Source organism: Manacus candei, unplaced genomic scaffold (assembly GCF_025592945.1).
Source record: "Manacus candei isolate 608988 ecotype Guabito, Panama unplaced genomic scaffold, ASM2559294v1 h1tg000009l, whole genome shotgun sequence".
In the NCBI taxonomy this organism is placed as follows: Eukaryota; Metazoa; Chordata; class Aves; order Passeriformes; family Pipridae; genus Manacus; species Manacus candei.
Window position 1 is genome coordinate 3,703,349 of NW_026138057.1, and position 17,481 is coordinate 3,720,829.

General features: G+C 69.6%; 4 protein-coding genes across 5 annotated transcripts; 3 read left to right on the forward strand and 1 right to left on the reverse strand.

Annotated features, from left to right (window-relative positions):
- Positions 1-1,498: 1,498 nt before the first annotated feature.
- Positions 1,499-3,188, forward strand: LOC127465764 (bone marrow proteoglycan-like). The gene is made up of 4 exons (XM_051776293.1): positions 1,499-1,559; positions 1,790-2,157; positions 2,528-2,639; positions 3,130-3,188. Exons 1-4 carry the CDS (start codon positions 1,499-1,501, stop codon positions 3,186-3,188), a joined length of 600 nt encoding a protein of 199 aa, XP_051632253.1.
- A 126-nt stretch (positions 3,189-3,314) lies between these two features.
- On the reverse strand, positions 3,315-8,605 carry SLC43A3 (solute carrier family 43 member 3). Of its 2 annotated transcripts, XM_051777040.1 has the most exons (13): positions 8,418-8,604; positions 7,563-7,801; positions 7,056-7,185; positions 6,843-6,889; positions 6,680-6,756; positions 6,488-6,580; positions 6,052-6,191; positions 5,861-5,967; positions 5,326-5,484; positions 5,133-5,246; positions 4,693-4,879; positions 3,953-4,076; positions 3,315-3,574 (listed from the first exon to the last, which is right to left on the reverse strand). In XM_051777040.1, the coding sequence occupies exons 2-13, from the start codon at positions 7,738-7,740 to the stop codon at positions 3,419-3,421; spliced, it is 1,512 nt and encodes a 503-aa protein (XP_051633000.1). In that variant the 5' UTR covers positions 7,741-7,801; positions 8,418-8,604; the 3' UTR covers positions 3,315-3,418. The 2 variants fall into 2 exon arrangements, with proteins under 2 accessions (XP_051633000.1, XP_051633001.1); XM_051777041.1 differs by lacking the exon at positions 3,953-4,076 and having other exon boundaries at positions 3,436-3,574; positions 8,418-8,605.
- A 1,607-nt stretch (positions 8,606-10,212) lies between these two features.
- Positions 10,213-10,863, forward strand: LOC127465776 (basic proline-rich protein-like). Its single transcript, XM_051776304.1, has one exon. The coding sequence runs from the start codon at positions 10,213-10,215 to the stop codon at positions 10,861-10,863; it is 651 nt and encodes a 216-aa protein (XP_051632264.1).
- Positions 10,864-12,672: 1,809 nt separating this feature from the next.
- RTN4RL2 (reticulon 4 receptor like 2) lies at positions 12,673-16,788 on the forward strand. Its single transcript, XM_051776313.1, has 4 exons — positions 12,673-12,706; positions 13,195-13,433; positions 14,852-15,352; positions 15,827-16,788. Exons 1-4 carry the CDS (start codon positions 12,673-12,675, stop codon positions 16,574-16,576), a joined length of 1,524 nt encoding a protein of 507 aa, XP_051632273.1. The 3' UTR covers positions 16,577-16,788.
- The last annotated feature ends 693 nt before the right edge of the window (positions 16,789-17,481 follow it).

Consider the following 17,481-nt stretch of genomic DNA (forward strand, 5'->3'; position numbering starts at 1 on the left):
AGCCTCCAGGACCCCCAACCCTGGCAGCCAGGGACTGAGTGCAACCCAGTATCCCCTCACCTGAGTCCTGGGGGGCTCTGCCCACTGCCACCCTTATAATGGTGACAGGGACACGTGTCCCCAACCGCAGCCTTGTGACACTCCTGACCACCAACTGCTGGGGACATGCTGGGGGGGACATGGGGGTGACACCCGGGGGGGGTTCTGCCCACACCCCACCTGGCCAGTGCTCAGGGTGTGCTTGGTCCAGGGAAGGGGTGTGCAGGGGGCTCAGGGAGGGCGCTGAAGGAGTTTGGAGCACAGGGGCTCAGCACAGAGACTCTGGGAATTTGGGGTGCAGGGCCACAGGGAGGGGGCTGTGGGGGTTTGGGGTGCAGGGGCACAGGAGGCTTTTAGGGTTTGGGGTGTAGGGGCATGGGGAGGGAGTTCTGAGAGTTTGGGGTGCAGGGCACAGGGATGGGGGCTGTGGGGGTTTGGGATGCAGGGGGCTTGGAGAGGGGGTGCTGGGAGTTTGGGGTGCATGGTCTCAGTATGAGATCTCAGGGAGTTTGGGGTGCAGGGGCACAGGGGGCTGCTGGGGAAGGGGGTGCACAGAGCGTGGGGGTGAGGATGGGGATTTAGGGTGCAGAGGAGAGGGTGCAGAGCCCCAGGGGAGCTGTGGGTGCTGAGCTGCCGGTCAGGGGGTCGAGTTGGGGGAAGGGGGGGCCTGAGGGAGTCAGGAGGGGCCGTGGGCAAACGGCCGGGCCAGACTTGGGGGGCCACGGCCGTTGGGGAGGAAATGGCCCTTGGGCAAGCCCGGCTGGCGGGAGATGGTATCAGCACCCCAACATCCCCTCAGCACTCCTTTGCACCCCCAGCACCCCACCCCTGGGACATGCTGTGCCCCACATACCCACATATCCCTCAGGCTCGAGCAGCCCCCACCCCTGCGGTCCCAGACCCCGCTTTCCCCCCACCCCTGGTGTCCCTCCAGTGCCCCCCGTGTCCCCCTGGTGCCCCCAAGTCCAGGCTGGGGTGGCGCAAGGCTGTGGTGGGAACATATGGCCCTGTCACCCTTATAAAGGGGACAGGGGGCAGGTCCCCCCAGCCCCCAGGTGAGGAGCGGGGACAGGGGCACGGGGAGGGCTCAGCCCACGGCTGCTGGGGCTGGGGGTAGGGGTGGACATCCCTGAGGCTGGCACGGGGGGCTCTGGGGTGCCAGGGGGAGGTGGGGGTGGCACAGGGGATGGCGGAGGGCCATGGGACACAGAGAGGCAGAATGGGGTGAGGGTCACGGGTTGGCACCGGGTGTGGCAGAGGCTCGGTGGGGACATGGGCGGTGTCAGAGCAGACGTGTGGAGGATGGGTTGTCACCAAGACGGGCACAAAGAGGGGCACCAAGGGGGGCAGAAGGGCTCTGGACCATGGGAGTGTCCCCAGGGTGGTGGAGGATGACAGGGCTGTGGTATCTCCCGAGGGTGCTGGTGGTGTCCCCAGTGTCCCTGCGTGTCTCCCCACCATGTGGCCCTGCCTGCTGCTCACCCTGGCCCTGCTGGGCACTGTGCCCACCAGCCACTCCAGTGAGTGTCCCCCTGCCCCTGTGACTGCCCCCCACGCCCCCGCCTGCCCACGGGGACATCCTGGGGACACCCTCAGTCCCTGCCACCTCACTGCCATGCCCACCTCGCCAGTGCTGCGTTCCCAGGGCTGGCAGCAGGTGGTAGAGGGACCCCGGTGCCAGCCCTCACAGCCCTGTCCTCCAGCCCCCTGCCAGCCCCAGGGGGTGCCCGCGGCCGAGGCCATCCCGCAGCCCCGCTACGCGGTGGTGAAGCGGCTGCGAACCTACTCGCATGCCCAGGTGAGGGGACGTGGGGCACGGTTGGGTGCCAGGGGGTCCCGGGGGGTCTCGGGGGGTCCCGGGGTGCCAGGCCATGGCCATCCCACAGCGGCACTGCCGGGAGGTGCCAGTGGGAGGTGTGTGCGGGGGTGCTGAGGTGCGGGTGGGTACCGGCGGGTGCCCGGTGCCAGGCTGTGCCCGTCCCGCAGAGGTACTGCCGGGATGTGTACCGGGGCCAGCTGGCCTCCGTGCACAGCGCCTCCCGCAACCAGGAGCTGCAGAAACTGGCCCGCACCTACACCCGCATCTCCGTCTGGATCGGGGCCGTCACCAGCTGCAAGGCGAGGGGGCACCGGGGGGCGCCTGGGCTGGCCGGGGGGGCTGGCACCGGTCTGGGGGGACAAGGGGCTGGGTGTGGAGTGCTGGGGCTGCTTTTTGGAGGTGAGGGGCTAGGTGGGGGTGCTGGGGCTTCTTTTTGGAGGTGAGGGGCTAGGTGGGGGTGCTGGGTACGGCTGGGGGGTGCTAGGTACCAGGCGCCGGGTGCTGGGCTTGGTTTTTGGGAGATGAACCGGGGTATGGGATGCTCAGGATGGGGACTGGGTCTGGAGGAGTGAGGAGCTGGGTAGGGGTGCTGGGGCTGGTTTTGGGGGGCGAGGGGCTGGGTGTGGGATGCTGGGGGCTGTCATGGGGGCTGAGACGTCGCCGCGGCAGGGAGGGAAGTGGGCGTCATACTGGGAGGACTCCAGCCCCTGGAACTACGCCAACTGGGGACCCACCTATCCCCACCACATTGTCACCACCTGCACCACCCTCAGCACCCGAGGTGAGGCCATCCACACCCCCCCACCCACCACGCCGGGCACCCGGGCTCGGGGGGCACAGGGCTACTGGGGGCCCACAGCGGGGGAGCCACTGGGAAGGGGCACAGGGCCACTGGAGGCAATGGGGAGGGCACTGGGAGGGGACACAGGGCTACTGGGAGCAATGGGAGGGGGTTCAGGGCTACTTGGGGCACTGGGGGGGCACTGGGAGGGGGCACAGGGCTACTGGGAGCAATGGGAGGGGGTTGGAAGTTACTTGGGTCACTGGGGGGAGCACTGGGAGGGGGCACAGGGCTTCTGGGAGCAATGGGAGGGGGTTCGGGGTTACTTGGGGCACTGGGGGGGGCACTAGGAATGAGCTGCAGGGTACTAGGGCACCTGGAGGGGCATAGGGGGCATTGGGAGGGGTTACAGGGCACTGGGGCCACTGGGAGGGTTATAGAGGGGCTCTGGGGTCCACCCCATGGCCCTGACCACTGTCCCTGTCCCCAGACGGGCTCTGGCGCAGCCGCCCCTGCTTCCAGCTGCGCCCCTTCATCTGCCAGTACTGATCTCCCAGTGCTGCCACGGCCCCCCAGTTCCCTTCCCAGTAAAGCAGAGGTGCACTGAGCCGTGTCTGTACGCACAGGGGGCCTGGGGAGGGGGCTGGGGGAGCAGCACAGCGCGTGGAGGGGGCAGCGACGTTTATTACCCCCCAAACCCCCCCATCCCACCGGCACAGCACCCCCAGGCCAGTACAAAAACGGGGTGCTGGGTGCCGGGTTCCTGGCGGGTGCGGGGCTCAGTGAGGCATCTCGGCGGGGGTCTCGGTGGCAGGGGGGGCTGTCAGGGGCGTGCCAGCTGCCTCCAGCTCCTTGGCTCGCCGACGGCACTCGCGGGCCACCACCACGGGGCTGACGAAGGCCAACAGCACCACAGCGATGAGCCCCACGTTCACCTGGGGAGGAGGGAGTGTCCGGGAAGGGGGCTGAGGGGCTGATCCCACCCAGGGGGAGCCCCTGGGCCAGCCCCATGGCCACCCCAGTCCCCTGTGCTAGGTCAGGATCCCCATTTCCCAGGGCATGACCCCCACCCTAGAGTGGGGCAGGACCCCCATCCCTCCCGGGGCTGGACCTCCATTTCCCCATGGGGCAGGAGTCCCACCTTACTGTGGGACAGCACCCCAAACCCTCTCTGGGCAGGACCCCCATTCCCTCAGGATCAGGACTCCCATCCCTCCCCAGAGCAGGACCCCCATTCCCCCGTGGAGCACCCACCCCATTCCCGATGGAGCAGCCCCCCCACCCATCAGGGAGGGGCCTCAGGGTGCACTCACATAGAAGGGGTCCCCTTGGAGCGGCCCCTGCACCAGGGCGACACAGGGGTACTGCAGGAGGGCCACCAGTGCCGACAGTGCCATGGCCAGCCCGTACAGCTTCCCAAAGTGCTGCGGGGGGAACCTGCCGGGCACCCCCGTCACTGCAGGGCACCCCCCAACACCCTGCTCTTGGCACCCCTCCCAGTACCCTCCTGACACCCTGACCCCTGACAGCCCCACTCTGACACACTGTTCTTTGGCGCTGCCACCACCATACCCTGTCCTCTGACACCCCCAACCGTGCCACCACCCCTGCCACCACCACCACGTCCCCTGCCACTCCCCGACACTGCCCACACCCTCTGCCACCACCACCACGTCCCTTGCCACTCCCCGACACTGCCCACACCCTCTGCCACCACCACCATGTCCCTTGCCACTCCCTGACACTGCCCACACCCTCTGCCACCACCACCACGTCCCCTGCCACTCCCAGACACCACCAGCATCCTTTGTCACCACCACCACGTCCCCCCCCACCCTCCGGCCCCAACACCCTCCCCTGCCATCCCCGCCCTGACACCGCCACCCCCTCCCCTGCCACCACCGTCCTGTCCCCTGGCACTCCAAGCCCCATCACCATCCCGTGCCACCCCTGCACCAACCCCACCGCGCCGTCCCCTGCCTCCCTCGCGATGACCCTGCCACCATCCCCTGCCACCCCCAGCCCGTCCCCGTGGCCACGCCCTGGCACTCACGCGATGGCCAGGAAGGCGGCGTTGCCGCCGTACAGGAAGGAGCGGCTGATCACCTGCAGCACGAAGGTGGCGAACTGCACCTGCAGGACGGGCACGGCGGCGCACACGGAGAACAGCAGGCACTGCACCACCGTCACCACCAGGGACACCACCGCGGCCCGCAGGTCTGCCAGCGCGGCCCGGGTACCTGCGGGCACGGGGGTCAGGCCGCGGGGGTCAGGCCACGGGGACACAGCCCCCTCCCCGAGTGCTGCGGGGCTCAGGCACGGCGGTGGGGCACATGGTCACCCACCCAGATGAGGGCATGGGAGGACAGAGACAACCCCCAGGGCTGGAGGGGTGATTACCCCCAGGGTGGGGGGCCAGAAAGGGTGGTTACACTGGGGGTGGGGGGTCTGGGGGCTCGGTTCCCCTCGGAGCAGGGCAGCGAGGACAGTTACCCTCGGGGCGGTGGCGCTTGCCCCGCTTGTGCCAGTCGAGGATGAGGCCGTTCCAGGGGGCACAGAGCACCCCGCAGAGCTGGGTGAAGGCGAAGGCGTTGGTGTAGGTGCTCACTGAGGGGGGAGAACAGCGTCAAGCGGGGGCCAACCCCGGGGGTGCCCGCCATGCCCCCCACACCCCGCGGTGCTGTACCTGCATCGGAGTCCCCGTGCGACAGGCGCTCGAGCAGCGGGTTGAGGGTGCCGATGAACAGGTAGTGGCGCAGCTGCATGACGGAGAGCCAGGCCACGTGCCAGGCGAAGAGCCACGAGCACGCGCAGGCCCGGAACGTCGTCCCGGGGGGGGCTTCACCTGCACAGGTATCAGGGCAGGGCACACAGGAACACGCCCCTCCCGGCCCCACCCACCTGCTGGTGCACCTTGTCCCTCCAACCCGCTGGGACCTCCCCCAATCCACCTGTATGACCACACCCCTTCACCTGTAGTGCCACGCCCACCCTCTGACCACCACACCTCAGCCACCACACCCACTCCCAGGCTCCACCCCTTCACCTGCTTATCAATATATCCTCCAACCACGCCCACCACAGGCCACACCCCCTTCATCTGTGTAACAGATCCCACCCACCCCGGGCCACGCCCACTGGGCAACACCCCTCCCCACTATAAGCCCCGCCTTCTCAAGACAAGCCCCGCCCCCTCAAGCCCAGATCCCCACTGCCGGCACCTCGAGGAACGCGGGGCTCCAGGGGGGTCTCCTCGGGGCCGTCCTCCCCTGGGGGCCTCTTCTCCTCGTAGGTGCGGTAGGAGCGGGAGCGCCCTGGGCATTGCAGCCTGTGGCAGTGCCTGTGTCACCTGCTGCCCGCGGGGTGGGACCCACCCCCCTGCAGGGCACACTCAGAACCCCCCCCCCCGTACCCGTAGTCGTAGCCGGGGGGCAGCGGGTAGGGGACGCGGGTGCGTGGCATCAGGAAGAGGGTGCGCAGCAGGTGCCAGGCGCTGCAGGCTGCCAGGAAGAGGAACATGGCTTGCAGGGACAGCCCCTGTGCGTACAGCAGCTGGGGACAGGGACAGAGATGGAGTCAGGGACAGGGACAGGCTGCCACTGGCCACCGTGGCCACCTGCTCAGGCCCTGGGTCTGTCCCCACATGTGGGCCCAGCAGTGGATCAGCTGTGTCCCAGACTGTGTGCCCAGTATTTCCACAACTGTGACCCAACTCTGTCCCCTGTACGTCCCTGGCTGTGTCCCCAGTGTGTCCCCAGATGTCACCCAATCGTCCCCAGCTCTGTCCTCCCCTGGGAGCACCCTGCACCCTCACCCACCACCACCACATCCCCCCACCCTGTGCCCACCTTGACAATGAGGAAGATGGCGGAGGAGGAGTCGAAGGCCCCGTTGTAGAGGGTGATGATGATGGAGCGGTACTTCCCAAACAGGTTGCCCACCTGGCACCGAGATACAGCCCCCCATGCCATCAGGGTCCCCCTGTGCCAGGCAGGTTGCCCGTGCCGCTGGGTGGGAGTCGGGGTGCTGGGGGAACCCACCTGCATGTTGGTGAGGATGAGGAGGATGCCACCCACCGACAGCATGGACATGGCCGGGAAGAGCAGCACTGCCAGCTCTGGGGACACAGGGGTCAGCAGGGACAGTGGAGGTCCCCAACAGGTCCCCCGCAGGGCTGGGGTCCCCCTGCCCACAGGGTCTCACCTGGAGTGGAGAAGGCGACGAGCAGGGTCCCGCCGGCATAGAGGGAGCTGAGGGGACAGCAGTGACACATGGGGATGGGGTCCTGGGGAACACAGGTGACCACAGCCCCATGGGTGCTCCTCGTGCCATCAGGACCTTCCTGCCCCATCCTACCTGGATACCCGGGTACCCCCCATCTCACCAGCCCCCCGTTACCCCCGGCGCAGGGCTCACATGGCGATGAGGCGAGCGGCCAGGGTGCCGAAGCGGTCGAAGACGACGCCCATGGGGAAGGTCATGAAGTTGTTCATGAAGGAGCCGATGGTGAAGACCAGGGAGAACTGCTCATCCTGCGCACTGCAGTCTGGGGATGACGGTCAGTGGGGCGTGGGGACATGGGGACACAGGGACATGGGTGTGGGGACACCGGGGCACCAGGGATGAGGGGATGCAGGGACCCGCGGGCACAGGAACAGCAGACAGCAGGAACCCAGGGAAACACTGGGGATGTGGGGACACTGGGGACATGAGGATACTGGAGACATGGCCGGGGTCTAGCAGGGACATGGGCATGGAGACAGTGGGGACACAGGATGCTGCAGGGCATCAGGACATTAGGGACAGCAAAGACGTGAGCATGGGGACAGCAGAGACTTAGGCAAAGGGACAGCGGGCACACAGGGCACATAAGGGTATGGGGACAGTGGGGACACGAGGACAGGGACAGGCAGGGTTCCGTACCGAGCCCCTCGGTGTGGTTGGTGGGGGAGGGCTGGCACAGCCACCGGAAGTAGCCCCGTTCCTTCAGGACGAAGACGAGGGAGGCCCAGCCGAAGATGATGCCGCAGAAGGCGCCGCACTCCAGTAGCCCCGACACAAAGGTGCCCAGGCGCTTGGCCAGCCCCGCGCCCCCCGCCATGGCACCCGCCCGGGCAGCCACCGGCACGGGCTGTCACCGGCCTGGGGCGTCTCCGCCGAGCCTGCGGGTGACACCCGTGTACAGGCACACACACACATGTTTACATGTGTGCACACTCATGTACAGGCACATGTGTGGCACACTCATGTTCACATGTGTGGATGCCTGTTCATATGCACAAACATGTTTGCATGCATGCACATATGTTCACATTTACATACACCTGCTCACAGGCGCACACACGTGTTTGCATGCACGCACCTGTTTATAGACATGTACGTGTTCACAGGCACACACGTGTTTACAGGCACACACATGTTCGCATGACACACGTGTTCACAGGCACACATGCGTTTACATGTGCACACACATGTTCACATGACACACATGTTCACATGACACACGTGTTCACATGCTCACACACACGTTCACGTGCACACACACATGTTCACAGGCATGCACGCGTGTTCACCAGCACACATGCGTTTACATGCACGCACACGTTTACATGTGCACACACACATGTTCACATGACACACACGTTCACAGGCTCACACACATGTTCACATGCACACACACATGTTCACATGCTCACGCACATGTTCACGTGCACACACACATGTTCACAAGCACACACACACAACCGTGCCCGCTGGCCCCCCTTCTGCACCCCTCACCTGCACGAGGCCAGGACCCCCCGTTGTCACTGTCACCACCGCCACAGCGTTTGAACCCCGGCAGGGTGGCCTGGGTGCACCCCCACAGCCCCACACACCCCCCCTGCTAATCTCCCGGGAGCACCCGTGGATGCCTGGGGCTGCCAGCACCCGATAGCACCTCAGTCCCCCTGACAGCTCCTCGGTCCCCCCGATAGTGGCTCGGTCCCCCCGCCGCACCGGGACCCCCCCGTGCTGTCCCTATCACCCTGGGCTGGCCCGTCCCAGGACCTGGCACGGCCCTGGGGACACTGGCACATTGCCGGGCACCCTGGTACATGCTGTGGGGACAATAACACACCCCTGGGAATGCCAACACCCTCCCCCCCCGAGGACACCAGCACCCCACGGGGACCTGGCACAGCTGCGGGGACACTGGCACGCTGCCGAGCACCCTGGTGTGTGCACTGGGGACAACACAACAACACACATCCCCCCGGGGACACTGCCACCCTGCTGGGAACCTGGCACAGCCCTTGGGAACCTGGCACACTCCCTGGCGACACTGGCACAGTCCCCGGGGAATACTGGCACCCCCCGGGGACACCAACACACCCCCCCGGGGACCTGGCACAGCCCTTGGGAACCTGGCACAGCTACTGGGGACGCTGGCACAGCCCCTGGGGAGGCAGGCACGCTGACGGGGATGGTGGCACACCCCCCTTGATGGTGACACACCCTCTGGTGCCCCAGCACAGCCCCTGGGATCCTCCCTTGGAGACCCTGTCATGGCTCTCAGGGACACTGTCACACCTCTGGGGCCCTGCCACCCCCTGGGGACCCTGTCGTGCCTCCTGGGATCCCCTCACACTGCTGGGGGCCATGACGTGTCTCCTGGGGACGCTGCCACCCCAACCACTGCGCTGCACTGGGGATTGTCACCCTGCCGGGGGTGACACCGAGTCACCCCACACAGGCAGCTGGGACTCCCTGCGTCACCAGTGTGACCCACGGCCAGGTGCCATGGGCACCAAGGCCACGTCACCCCCGGCCCGCCGCTGTCCTTCGTGTCCCCCCGCCCTGCTCACCCGCACGCAGCCTGGCTCCACCACACCGGGGCGGGCCCCCGTCACCGTGTCACCGTGTCAGCGTCCGGGGTTTGTCCCTGTCCCTGCCCCGGTCCCCTGCCGGCGGTAATGTCGGATAATGAGCCCTCATTACCGGCGTCCAGCGGCTAAAGATTAACCTGGCAGAGATCGGGGGGGCCGGCCCGGGGGGACCGCGTTATTTTTAGCCACCTAGACTGGGAGCTGCGGCCGCGGCGCCCACTCGGGGGGCATCGGGGCACCCCAAGATATGAATGTCTCTGCCTGGGACACCCCGAGGCATTTGGGTGTCGTCTGCCACCAAGCCAAGACTGGTGTGTTCTGGCCACACTGGTCTAGCCCAGCCAGGCTGGTGATCCCCTCACACCAGTGACCCCCCATACTGGCAAGGTCCCCGCAGCGGTGACCCCCCCGCGGGGGCAGCAGGAGGGTCCAGGGCGGGGCGAGGGTGCCTGGCTCTGGTGACTCTGTCCCTTTTTCCTCTCCGTCTCTGCTGTGTCCCCCCAGCTCACCCCGAGCCGTGACAGGGGGCAGGCGGGGGGGTCTCAGGGCTGCCATGGGTCTGGGCTCCCCCTCCCCACCCCGCTGCCCTCCGGGGGGGTGGGTGCCGCAGGGTGGGCAGTGCCCACGCCCCACGGAGTAGGGGTAGCCCCGGCCGCGGGAATTTTGCCCGCGCACGTGTTCGGGGGAACACGCACGTGGTCCCGGGGATGAGCAGCCGCGGGGCACGGCCGCGCCCACGCCCCGAGCCTGCCCCACGGCCCCGGGGCCGACACGGCCTCCCCGCGCCGCCCGGGACACCCGCACCGCCTCCGTGCCGACCCCAGCCCAGGGCCCCACAGCCCCCGGAGGCCCTACAGCCCCATGGCCACCCCGATCCTCCGTCCCCTGTCTTCCGCATCCCGCCATCCCCGCCGCCGATCCGGGTCCATCCGGGCCCCTCCGCACCCCCCCTGGGCTCCTCCCGCCGCATCCCCGCGCCGCTCACCCGCCTCCCGCTCGGCCCGGCGGGGAGGGACCGGGCTCTCCCCGCCCCGGTGCCGCCGGTGCTCCCCGGGAACACGGGCCCCCCGATGCCGCGGCCACCCCCGGCGGGCGGAGCGGCCCGGCCCGGCCCCGCCCCTGGCGCGGCGTTGGGGGGGGCGCGGGAGGCGGTCATCCGCGGGCCCCGGTCATCCGCGGGTCCGCCCCGGAGGGGCTGTCCCGGCACGGAGCCCTCCCCCGGTGCCGCCCCCACGCCCCCCGCGGGTGCCCCCCCCGCCATCTCCAGGTGTGACACCTCCTCACCTGGTGTCCCCAAGGTGTGCTCCCGCTGGGGCAACGTTTTGGTCACCCTTGGGTCATGCTTGGGCCACCCCTAGGCCACGCCTGGACACGCCAAGACCACCCTTGGATCACCATTGGGCTACCCCTGGGCCACTCCAGCTGTGCCATACCAGAGCCATCTCTGTGCCACCCCACCGCGCTTTGCTGTATCCCCTGCCTGTCCCTGCCCCTCCCCGGCCTTCACCCCACCCAGGACAGCCCTGTCCCTCCTGTCACCCTCCCCCTGGCTACTCCTTTCCTCCCTCCCTCTGTCCCTCCATCGGTGCTCGCAGCCACCTGGCCCGTCCCCACCCCTCCATTCGTTCATCTGCTCCTCCAGCTGCCCTTCTGTCAGTTCATAACCCGTCCATCTGTCCATCACCCGTCCATCTGTCCATCACCCGTCCATCTGTCCATCATCTGCCTGTCTGTCTGTCACCTGTCCATCTGTCCCCCTCCAACCACAACTCTGTCCATTCCGTCCCACCTCCATCCAGCTGTCCATCACCTGCCGTTGCCTCCATCTGTCCGTCTGTCTGCCTGTCCTCTCCATCCATCCCCCACCCATCCATCCGTCCGTCTGTCTACAGATGTTCTCCGCACATGTGTCGGTCCCTCTGTCCTTTCCTTCCCTACACCTGTCCGTCCATCCGTCTGTCCCTCCTTCCATCCTCCACCACCCATCCCTTCCTGGACCCCCACGCACCCCGTCCCCAGCTCCCCCAGGCAGTTGGGCACCAGCACCCGCAGCCCCCGCAGGGTGGGCAACCTCCCCCTTGGCCAGCCCGGGGGTGCCCGGCCGGGGTGCCGCGGGCCCGGGCGAGGCACGGGCGGGGGGCATGGGCGGGGGGAGCGGATGGCGGCCCCTGAGTCAGTCCCGCGCCGCCCACGCCCCCTCCCACTGGTGCCGCCGCACCAGCTTGTGGCATTTCGCTCGCCGGAGACGGCGCCGCAAACACGCGCCGGTGCCAGCCGGTGCCGGTGCCGCCGCAGCCCGCGCGGCCACGCGTCCCCCCCGCCCCCCGCGCGGCACCGGCGCGGGGCCGGTACACGGGGCCGGTACACGGGGCCGGTGCATCCCGCACCGCGGCCCCGCGCGGGGGGCGCCCGCTCTGCCCCGGGGCCGGTGCGGGAGCGCCGAGGCGGCACCACGGACAGCGCCGGGTCGGCACCGCGGACAGCGCCGCGGTCCCGCGTGGGTGTGGGGACCGCCGCCCCCCGCGCCCTCCCGGCGGCCCGCTGGGCCCCGGGCTCCCGGCCCCGCGACACCCGCCCGTGGGCAGCCCCCGCGGAGTCCCGCGGTCCACTGGGGGCACCGCAGCCCGGCGCGAGTCCCGAGGTCATGGGAGGGAGGGAGGGAGGGAGGGAAGGAGGGAGGGACGGTGGGAGACCACCCGCCGAGTCCCGAGGTCACAGCTCCCCACGAGAGCCCCGCGTCCCCCCGTGGGGGCGCCATCACTGACCCCCGCGTCCCCACGGGGGTCCCCCGCGTGGGTCCCGCAGCGCGTGTCCCGCGTTGGCACCCGCGCCCCCCCCTCTCCCCGCCGAGCTGCGGGGGGTCCCCACGCCCACCCCGTCCCGTGTGGGGCGGGTCGGCCCGGGAAGGGTTAAGCGGAGGGGCCGGCGCGGGGGGCGGAGCGGCCGCCCCGGGATAAGGCGCGGCGCGGGGAGGGCTCAGCCCCACGGAGCCGCGGGCAGCGCCGCGCCGAGCCCACCCGTGCCCGAGCCCGAGCCCACCCGTGCCATGCCCCGGGGCGGCGGCGGCTGCTGCTCCCGGCGGCGCGGCGGGGGCGAAGGGGGCGAGCAGCCCCCCCGGCACCGGCCATGACCCCGCGGGTGGGCAGCGCCTGAGCGGCCGCCCCGCCATGCGGCCCCCCACGGCTCGGGACCTGCCCCCAGGTAGGCGCGGGGTCGGGCGGGGTCCCACGGGTGTGGGGTGAACCCCGAGCCGGGGTGCCGCCCTGCAGACCCCGCTCCCGGCTCGGGGTACCCGGGGGCGCTTGGGGTGCGGGTGCCCCGGGGTGCGTGGGGAGCCCCGGGATGCGCGGGGAGCCCGGGGCCGCCCCGGAACGCACAGCCCGGCGTGGGAGCGCAGCCCCGGGGCACCCCAGGGTGCGCTCCCCGCGACCCCCGGGCTGCCTGGAGTGGGGGTGCCGCACGCCCCGCGAGGTGCCAGCTGCCAGCCCGGCCCGAAGTACGGGTGTCTCATGACCCACTGGGTACTCGATGCCACCCCGGGACACCCAGCCCGGCGTGGGGGTGCCCCATGACACATGAGGTACCCGGTGCCACCGCGGGACCCCCGCCCAGCGCGGCGGTCCCCACAATCCCCGGCACGCCCTGTGCAACACCGGGATGCATAGCCCGGCTTCTGGGTGCCCCACTAGCCGCGGAGTACCCGGCGCCACCCCTGGACCCCCAGCCCGGAGTGTGGGTACCCCACGACCCCCAGCGCATACCCCGGCACGGGGGTGCCCCACGACCCACAGGAGACCCGGCGCCACCCCAGGACCCCCAGCCCGGCTTAGGGACGCTCCGCGGTTCACAATGTGGGCACCGCTGTAATGCCGAGGGTGGCCGGGTCACCCCGCGGGTGGGTACCGCGGGGTCCGTGGGGTACCCTCGAGTACCGGGATGGGGGGGTTGGCACCGAGGGTGGGGGGAAACGCTGAGAACCGGTGACTTCAGCTCCCAACTGAGTCAGCCCGCGGCGTGGGGGAGTGACAGATGGGACGCGGGTGGGGGGGCGCACGCCGGCACGGGGCGCCGGGGGAGGGGGGCGGCGCTGAGCAGATGCGCCGGACGCCTCCGTGGGTGGGTGGGGGGGTGGGTACCCCCTCCCAACTCCTGGAGCACCGGGAGAGGGGAGGGAGGGGGCGGTGGGACCCCCCCGGTGCACCGGAGGTCACACCGGAGGTGCATCGGCGGGTCTCACCGCCCCCCTCCCTCCCCTCCCTTCCCCTCCCCTCCCCCGGTAGCGGCGACTGGGCGCATCCACGCATCCCCGGGCGTGGATCCAGGCCGCCGGGCTGAATTATGGATGAAGCTCTCGGGTTGCAGCCCAAGGGGGGGGATGGACACGGGTGGGGGGGAAGGGGGGATGCTGAACACCCGGAGCGGCGGCGCGTGTCGTCAGCCCGCGCCCACGCGTGCCCCGCCCCACACGTGGCCGCGGCACGCGCGCACGTGGCACCGCCCCGTTTGGGGAGGGGGCGCAGCCCCCCCCCAGACTGGGGCGAGGGGGGGTCCCAGGGGTGCATGACCCTGTGGGGGGTTCTGGCGTACCCTGGGGCGAGCATGGTCCCATGGAAATGTGGCCAGGGCAGGGGGGTCAGCGAGTTCTGGGGGTCCCTGGGGAGCATGGCCCCAGTGGCAGGCACAGCCCCAGGGGGTCCCAGGGGGACACAGTCATTTTTTGGGGTGCCCAGCCCTGAGGGGTGGGCTTGGAGCTATAAGGTGGCTTGGCCCCGGGTGGGTGTTTGGGAAGCACACCCCTGTGGGGCTGAGGTGGGTCTGGGGGGCTGCAAGAGGTGCTCAGCCCTAGCGGGTGGTTATGACCTTGGGGTTCTCCCAGGGGACCACGATCCTAGGAGCCTCCCAGGGGACCGTGGCCATTGAGGAGTTCTTGGAGAGGCATGACCCCTGCAGGTCTCCTGGGGGCCATAGCCCTACGGGTGGGCACAGCCCTGGGGCCTCCTAGGGGTGTCCCACCCTTTGGGGTGGTCATGACCTTGGGGTTCTCCTAGGGAACCATGGCCCTATGGGGTGAGCATGGCCTTGGGAGGGGCTCTAGGGGTGCCCAGCCCTATGGGGTGGTCATGACCTTGGGGTTCCCCTAGGGAACCATGGCCCTATGGGGTGTACACCATTCCTGGGGGATTCCTAGGGGTGTCCAACCCTATGGAACGGTGAGGGCCTTGGGGCTCTCCCAGGGAACCACGGCCTGACGAGGTGGGCACAGCCCTGGGGGGCTCTGCGGGCGGCGGCGGCCGGGGGGCGGCGGCGTGGGGGTCGGGGTGGCGCGGTGCCCCGCGCTGACGCCCCGCTGTGCCCTCAGGCGGGCGCCCGGCGGCCCTGCTGCTGCTGGCGGCGCTGGTGTGGGTGCCCGGTGGGGCTCCCGCCTGCCCCGCGCTCTGCACCTGCTACGTCTCGCCGCCCACCGTCAGCTGCCAGGCCAACAACTTCTCCTCGGTGCCCGCGGGGCTCCCACCCGGTGCCCGCCGCCTCTTCCTGCAGAACAACGTCATCGGGGCGCTGCGGGCGGGCACCTTCGGGCCCAGCACCGTCACCCTCTGGCTCTACTCCAACAACATCTCCTCCATCCAGCCGGGCACCTTCCGCCACCTGCCCGCCCTGGAGGAGCTCGACCTGGGTGACAACCCCCACCTCCGCGTCCTGGCCCCCGACACCTTCCACGGCCTCCACCACCTCCAAGCCCTGCACCTGTACCGGTGCCGGCTGGCCAGCCTGCCCAGCGGCATCTTCCGTGGCCTCCGCAGCCTCCAGTACCTCTACCTGCAGGAGAACGGGCTGCTCTACCTCCAGGTCCGCACTGCCCGGGGGCACGGGGGCCTGGGGTACGGGAGGTGGGTGAAGCTGGGTGGTGGGACCGGCGCCCACTCTGTGGGTGGTGCCCACAGAGCCAGGATGTGGGACTAGGTGATGCTGACGGAGCCAGAACGTGGGGCGGTGACAGGGGGTGCTGAGGGAGCAGGGACATGCAGCAGGGTGATGACTGTGGGGCAGGACCATGGGTGACACCAGCAGGGCAGGGACATGGGACAAGGTCTTGGATGGTGCCCGCAGAGCAGGGACACAGGACAGGGTGACAGGCGATGTTCATGGGGCAGGGTGATGGGTAACACCCACGGAGCAGGAATGTGGAGCAAGGTGTTAAATGATGCCCGTGGAGCAGGGACACAGGGCAGGGTGGGTCTCCAGGTGATGTCCGCCAGGCAAGGCCAGGGAGCAGCACCGTAAACCCCCACCCCACACCCACCCCTCTCCCACTCCCCGCAGGACGACCTCTTTGCTGACCTGGCCAACCTGAGCCACCTCTTCCTGCACGGGAACCGGCTGCGGGCGCTGTCAGAGGGTGTCTTCCGGGGGCTGCAGAGCCTGGACCGCCTGCTGCTGCACGCCAACCGGCTGGCAGCCATCCACCGCCGCGCCTTCGGCGGGCTGGCGCGCCTCACCATCCTCTACCTGTTCAACAACAGCCTGGTGGCCCTGCCGGGGGACCCGCTGGCCGCCCTGCCCGCGCTCCAGTTCCTGCGCCTCAACGCCAACCCCTGGGCCTGCGACTGCCGCGCGCGCCCGCTCTGGGCCTGGTTCCGCCGCACGCGCGTCTCCAGCTCCGCCGTGCCCTGCGCCAGCCCCCCGCAGCGCCGCGGCACCGACCTGCGCCACCTGCGCCCACACGACTTCGACGCCTGCCCCGACGATGACGACGACGAGGAGGAGGAGGAAGAGGAGGAAGGTGGCAACGGTGGCGCCAATGGGGTGGCGGTGATGGGCACCCCCGGGCGGGCGCTGGGCCGCCCCGGCACCCTCCCGGCCGCGCCGCCCTCCGCCTTCTACCGTGATGGGCTGCCCCCCCACGACCTGCGGGGACCCCAGCCCCGGCCGCCCCCCCCGTCCCGTGACTCCCGCGGCCCCCCCGAGGACGCCAGCTGCCCCCATGACCCCTGTGCCCCCATGGCCGCAGCCGCTTCCCACCAGCCCCCCGTCCTCCTGCCCCTCCTGGCTCTGCTCCTGCCCCAACTCTGAGCCCCCCTTGGCGCCCCAGGGGGGTCCCAGCTCCTCGGGGCGCCTGTGCCTCCCTTCTCCCCAGGGGAGGCCTTGAGAACTGCGGGGGGCAGCCGGTGTGGGTGGGGGCTGCAGGATACAGAAGGGGGTCCCCCCCCATCCTGAGTGGGAAAAACCCCCAACAGGAACCAAAAGGTGGGAAATTATTTATTAAAAATGGTCTTATTTTGGGAGAGCGGGGCCTGGCTGCTGTGGGGAGGGGGGGGAGGGGGGCCACTGCTGTTCCAGGTCACCGCCTGCTGCTCCTGAAATATTGATGGGAGCGGCGGCCGGCAGGGCAGCGAGGCGTGCAGGGCGCCGCGGGGGGGGACAGACAGACGGACGGACGGACACCCCTCCCGGGGGTTGTGTGGCCACAAGCACCCTCCAACACGCACTGCGCACCCGTCACCACACAACCATGGCCGCGGCGGGGCTGGCCACACGCAGGCACCCATGACGCCGACACCCCGCACCCCTCGCAGGGCGCCAGCGGGTGTCACGGGAGCCGCGGGGCGCGGAGCCACCCCCGCACCCTGCACAGCCTGACCCACTTCCCGCAGGCGCCAGCACACAGATGGAGCACACGCTGCGGGGGCACAGGCACGAGGACACGGCCCACCCCGGTTGTGGGGCCTTCTGCACGCGTGTCACCCCCAGGGTGCCACTGGGCAGGTGTCCCTCACCCAGGGTGGGGTGTCCCTCAGTGGGTGTAGGTCCCCGGGTGTCCGTGTGGGGGGTCCCTTGTCCCCTCCAACTGTCCCTGTGGGTGTGCGTGTCCAGACTGTCCCTGTTTGAGTGTCCCTGTGCTTGCTCCTTTGTGGTCTCTGATATCCCCACATCATCCCTGCCCAGGGGTGGGTGTCCCTGGGTTGTCCCCACATGGT

Excerpts from the sequence above, each read along its gene's own strand:
- SLC43A3 (XM_051777040.1), bottom strand. The coding sequence starts at position 7,740 with ATGGCGGGGGGCGCGGGGCTGGCCAAGCGCCTGGGCACCTTTGTGTCG. Across the intron at positions 7,186-7,562 it reads CAACCACACCGAGGGGCTCG|ACTGCAGTGCGCAGGATGAG; the intron begins GTACGGAACCCT and ends CGTCATCCCCAG. Across the intron at positions 5,968-6,051 it reads CCCCCCGGCTACGACTACGG|GCTGCAATGCCCAGGGCGCT; the intron begins GTACGGGGGGGG and ends GCACTGCCACAG.
- LOC127465776 (XM_051776304.1), top strand. The coding sequence starts at position 10,213 with ATGAGCAGCCGCGGGGCACGGCCGCGCCCACGCCCCGAGCCTGCCCCA.
- RTN4RL2 (XM_051776313.1), top strand. The coding sequence starts at position 12,673 with ATGCGGCCCCCCACGGCTCGGGACCTGCCCCCAG. Across the intron at positions 13,434-14,851 it reads GGTCCGTGGGGTACCCTCGA|GCTGTGCCCTCAGGCGGGCG; the intron begins GTACCGGGATGG and ends CGCTGACGCCCC. Across the intron at positions 15,353-15,826 it reads ACGGGCTGCTCTACCTCCAG|GACGACCTCTTTGCTGACCT; the intron begins GTCCGCACTGCC and ends CACTCCCCGCAG.
- LOC127465764 (XM_051776293.1), top strand. The coding sequence starts at position 1,499 with ATGTGGCCCTGCCTGCTGCTCACCCTGGCCCTGCTGGGCACTGTGCCC. Across the intron at positions 1,560-1,789 it reads TGTGCCCACCAGCCACTCCA|CCCCGCTACGCGGTGGTGAA; the intron begins GTGAGTGTCCCC and ends GCCATCCCGCAG. Across the intron at positions 2,640-3,129 it reads CACCACCCTCAGCACCCGAG|ACGGGCTCTGGCGCAGCCGC; the intron begins GTGAGGCCATCC and ends CCCTGTCCCCAG.